The following is a 5,559-nucleotide window of genomic DNA, read 5'->3' as shown; positions in this document are numbered from 1 at the left end:
TCACATGGAGGACCTTGCTCAAACCTCTGCTGTCTCAGTGTGCTCACGACTGGGGTCCTTACTCAAATTTCTGTTGTCCATTTCCCACCCAGTGGTTTCCTCAGTTTTCCCTGCCTGGTGGCACTTATACATGTGCCCTCACACAACAGCCCCTGGTCAAGCAGGGTCCTGGATCCACAGGATCCGAATAGTCAAGTTCAACTTCCCACCAACCCACTAGCCTTTGGCTGGTCTGCAGAGTTCACAGAAGCCCGGTGGGTGGGAATCCAAGAGAGCTCAGCCAGTTTCCCCACCTGTGGGCACGCCCTTAGGTGCTCTCCCAGATAATCAGCCCCAGTAAACACAGATAAGATCCTACTGGCCTTTCTTCTGCCAGGTTAGTTCCACAACAGCTTGGTTGATAGCTCCAGGTGATGACTGGATGTGGATGGTGGTGCCCTGAGGTCATAGGGCTGTGGTGGGGGTTGAGGTGCGTGGAAGCAAGGGAGTAGGGGGGTAAGGCACGCAGGCCTTGGACACTACCACCAAGAGGTGGGGGCGAGGCTTGGGCGCTACTGGTCGGGCGTCACACAGGTGTGGGCTGCAGGGGGGTCACACAGTGGCGGGTAGTCTTCACTCCTCTGGGGTTCCGCGGTGGGTGGCTGACTATTGCTCTTCCTGGGTCTCTTCCCGGCCCATCTGGCGGCGGAACTCCATCTTTGGCCTTATGTTTTCTTTAATGTATTTCAGAAATACTTTGTGGTTTTCAAAATAATATCTTCAGTTTCTTTGAGTGAGCTTACTACAGCAAGTATTATGTGGGTATATAAAATAATGCTTTAAGTGAATAAACATAAAAAAATCATTCACCTTCCAGTCAGTTCTTTCAGATTATTTCAGGACATTGGTTGCAGTCTTCCCCTACAGTGTGTGTATTTTGTTTCCTGTGTTTCCCGTTACATGTGTCCCATTTCCTGTCCCTCCCTGTTTTCTCATCTTTAACTTAAGGACTGTTGCCCTTTTGATTTTGTGTCATTTATTGTTCTTAGTAGTATATTCTTCATAGCTTTTTTTAAAGACTCTTCTATTATTTGACTGAAAGATGCCCTTCAAGTTTATCTTCATTTTCAAGTTAAAAAGGCTTTCTCAAGGGCATTAAAATCATAAGAACAGATAAGTTGTCAGATAACTTTAAAAACTTTCTTCCCTGAGGAAAGCAATGTCAAAAGTCACCCAGACATGAAGTAATGTTAAAAGGGGGGAAAATTACTACAGAAAATCTGCCCTTAATTTCTGTGCTTTTATTGTCATTACATTGTATATGTGTATTGTTTAGCTGTTTTTTAACCTCAAGCTAAAGAATTACAGTCAAAATAGATGTGAGAAGATATTCTGAAACTTACTTTAGAATGTCAAGAAGTTAAATGTTGAAATAAGAGAGCTGAACAGAAGATTTCAAAAGGCAGCTTAAGAACATATAGTGTTATGATGAATGTGTGAAGACCTGGAGGGAGGAAACAAACAAAAATTAAGAACATAGTTATTTCTCAATCTAAAGAATTCCGAGGCATTGACAAAATTGACAGAATGCCAGTTGAGTCATTTCAACAAATTGAATTCAACATAACACATGCTCACTCTTCTTTGCTAATCAATTGGAAGACAACTACCTGACCAAATGATTGGTGGGGGTCCACATTTGTGCCCAGATACGTTTGTACCAGTGAGTAAGTGTGTAGAAAGAGCAATTAAACAAAATGTGAACTAGAAAAACAGATCAAATATATGTAAGCATTGAGTATATAAAGATTATATGATACAAATTAGGGTTTGACTCTGGAATTCTTCTGCTTTGTAACTGATTTGTCTCTTTTGGTTTTAGTCCTATTAGAGGGAACTTTGAGAAATGACAAGTTATAGAAAGACTTCAGGTATTTTGTTCAGAGTCATTATGAGTCATGCTCGACTCAGTGGCAATCAGCAACAACTAGAGTATTACTAAATATTTTCTAAATCATTTGAAAATGTATACTGAGCATCAGGAAAGACAGTAACTGCAGAAAAGGATTTGAAGTGCTTATTGAAGAACAGACTACAGCTTTCAGTATACATTATGCCTCAACTTCAAGAAAACAAAGATTCTTACAACTAGATTAGTAAACATGATTAATGGAGGAAAGACCTCTTTGTGTTGCTAAACAACAAGGATTTGATTTTTACACTAAAGTACATCTGATCCATGCTATGTTATTTTCAGTTGTTTCATATACATTTGAAAGTTGGGCAGTGAAAAAGCAAGACCCCAAAATTGATACCTTTGAATTGGGATGTTGGTAGACTATTGACTATCCCATGGACTGCTGAGAGAATAAATCTGTCTTTGAAGAAGCACAGCCAGGGTACTCCTTAGAGAGAAAGATGGTGAAAGCTCATTCACATACTTTGGGCAGTCTTTGGAAAGAACATAATTTTTGGAAAAGTAGTAGGTCCTTGAAAAAGAGGAGGACCCTCAATGAAATACACGGTGACAGTACGCTGGACTTAAGCACAGTGCCGATGAGAGAATGTGGGAGGATGGAGCAGAGCTTTGATCTATTGTTCATCCTGTTGCTGAGTTCAGAATGGACAGGACAGCACATGCAACAACAGAAAGGTCTCTCTAGAAACTGTAATGTTCCAGTCTTATTAATACATGGGAAAGAGCTTTTGTTGAAAAGTTGCGGTTCTCCCTAACGTTTGTATTTTTTTGGTCTTGAGGTTACTTTTTTTAATCAATATGATCTGTATGTTGCTAATCGGTATCTTAAAGGCCCGTTTTATTTAATACCTAGGTTAAGTTGAAATATAAATACAAAGCAAGAATCTTTCTGGAGGAAAGCCTTTCATTTGGAGTTCTAGGGGAGCACGGCCGTGGAGTTACTGAACATTATGGAATCAACGTAAGTTACCCTTTTTCAGAGCATATTCCACATGCAGAACTTGGGGTTCTGGTCTCCTCAGTGTATTTGTGTGAATACAAAACAATTTTGTTACCTATTTAGAGAGGCATGTGGCTTTGATGTCTTAACACCTCACTAAACCCAGGTTTGATCTGGTCAGACAGACCCATGGGCCCCAGCTGTCCTCTAAACTTATAAACCTGAAGTAACTGATTATGAAATTTGTGTTATTTCCAAATGGCTGTATTTAGCCTTGATTTTTAGTGTCTCAGCTCTAGAAAAAATGAAAAATAATTTTGATGACGATTGAATGGGTGTTCTTTATGTTCAGTTTGTAATCCAGTGCTTACCCATTTTCTATCTGGAGATGGAGGGATGGATGGAGAGAATGATAGACTGAATGATTTTTATTTATTTATTTAGAAATTAACACTAGCATGGATTTACCAAAGCCCCTCAGGGTCCCAAACAAATGAAAAGGATTTGTTATGTTTTCCTATGCTGAAAGGAAGTGATGCACAGTCCTGTGTGGTGTATGCTCCTGGGACATCTAAAGGCATCATGGTGTTGGCCATTCCCAGAGCATGTCTTCAACACACTATGATGTGGTAGATCTTCTCCGAAAGATACACATGAAAGTTTTGTTACATATTTTACAAAGTTGAACCATCAAATCTAAAATTATTACAGGTTTTCTGTATCCATTCCCAGTCAGTACTAGAGAAGAGCAGAAAAGTGATGTATCACATGAAGTTATATTTACACAAACTGCTCTGGAGAAGGAAAATGTACCATAACATCACGGGGTCGTGGTACTAGGGATATTGTGGCTGATGTTAGATGGATCTTAGTTGAAAGCAGGGAATACCAGAAGAATGTCTATCTGTGTTTCATTGATTATGTAAAGGGGTTTGACTGTGTGGATCATACCAAACTGTGGCTGACTCTGAGAAGAATGGGAATCCCAGAACATTTGATTGTTCTAATGCGAAACCTATACTTGGACCAAGAGGCAGTCGTCAGAACAGTGCAAGAAAACAGTGCATGGTTCAAAACTGGGAAAGGCGTACGCCAGGGATGTGTCCTATTTCCATATCTTTTCAACCTGTATGCAGAACAGATTATCCGAGAGTCTGGGCTCTTTGAGGAGAAGTGTGGTGTCAGGATTAGTGGAAGATCTATTAATAGTCAGTGTTACACAGATGACACAGCCCTGCTTGCTGAAACTGAGGAGGACCTGAAGCGCTTGCTGCAGAGGGTCAAGTACTGCAGTCTTCAATATGGATTGAGGCTCAATGTCAACAAGACACCAAAGATTCTTACCACTGGACCAATTGGCAGCATCAGGCTGGATGGTGAAGAGATTGAGATTGTTCACAGCTTTAGTTTGCTTGGCTCCACAGTCAACACTCTTGGCACCAGTAGCCAGGAAATTAAAAGGCGCATTGCCATGGGAAAGTCTGCTGTTAGGGACCTTTTCAAAGTTCTGAAGAGCAATGGTGTCCCTCTGGAGACTAAGGTGCATCTGATACAGGCCATGGTCTTTGCAATCACTTGTTGTGCATCAGAGAGTTAGACTATGATTACGGAGCATAGAAGGAGAATTGATGCCTTTCAGGGTGGCTCCTTGGAGGCAAGGATTCTGGGGCTTTGTCTGACATACTTTGGACATGCTGTAAGGAGGGAGAGGTCCCTGGAGAGAGACATCATGCTTGGGAGGGTGGAGGGACGGTGCAGGAGGGGAAGACATTCTATGAGGTGGATTGATTCAGTGACTTGGGTAATCAGGATGGGTATGTCAGAGGCAGTGCGATTGGCACAGGATAGTGTACATAGGGTTGCTATGAGTTGCAAGCAACTTGATGGCACATAACAACAACAACAACAACAAAGTATTTTCAGTTGTCATTAAGATTAAGAGCTTTCTTCATTATTTCTGTGGAACACAAAGACAAGATGTAATCTAGCTAGTCATAATTGTGACTAACATTAGTGTGTATTTGTTAAATGTCTACTATGTACGCAGAACACAAATTGGGATTAGAGGCTAGAATAGAAAATACACATCAAGGTGTATACCTACTCTTAATTGGCATAGTTAGGTTTCAAAGACTAGGGTATTATATGAATATTTGCTGTTTGCAAATATGGAGAGTGACCACATCAGATCATCAAACAATAGCTTCATTATTAATGCCAGATTATACAAAACCACTGATATCCTAGCCTGGCCAAATTAATATACAGTTTTAATAATCAAAGCCACCATGACTTGCCTTACAACATAGTTCATTATTCCTAGGTGTTAGATGCCAAGATCATTGATAAGTAAGGAATAGATAGATTGAGAAATTGAGAAGGTAGGAATTCTGAAGTCCACAAGTAACATAAGATTCATCCTTATGTGTCTACTTGATCACATTGGGCTAAATGGATAATTGAGAAGATGTGTGGATAAATGGATTTCATTTTCTAAATTAAAGGATGGTAAACTGAACAAAGAAATAGATTTTAAAAAGTGTTTGTTTTTGCTGGCGAGGTTGTGGAGAGACTGGAACCTTTTATTCACTGTTGGTGGGAGTGTAAAATGGTGCAACCACTGTGGAAAGCTTTGTGGCGCTTTCTCAAAAAGTTGCAAATA

The 5,559-nt window shown here is 40.3% G+C and overlaps 1 protein-coding gene across 1 annotated transcript in view; it reads left to right on the top strand.

Moving 5' to 3' along the window:
* Positions 1-5,559, top strand: part of LOC102847055 (serine palmitoyltransferase 1-like) — a 177,256-nt gene that overhangs the window by 130,859 nt on the left and 40,838 nt on the right. Inside the window, exon 9 of the mRNA XM_006902433.1 lies at positions 2,811-2,918. Coding sequence (XP_006902495.1) covers positions 2,811-2,918 — 108 coding nt within the window. The remainder of the gene's footprint in view (positions 1-2,810; positions 2,919-5,559) is intronic.

This window comes from Elephantulus edwardii, unplaced genomic scaffold (assembly GCF_000299155.1).
Source record: "Elephantulus edwardii isolate Elephantulus edwardi_28Jun2011 unplaced genomic scaffold, EleEdw1.0 scaffold00411, whole genome shotgun sequence".
Lineage (NCBI taxonomy): Eukaryota > Metazoa > Chordata > Mammalia > Macroscelidea > Macroscelididae > Elephantulus > Elephantulus edwardii.
The sequence above is the reverse complement of the archived record's forward strand: the minus strand, read 5'-3'. Positions and strand labels throughout refer to the sequence as shown.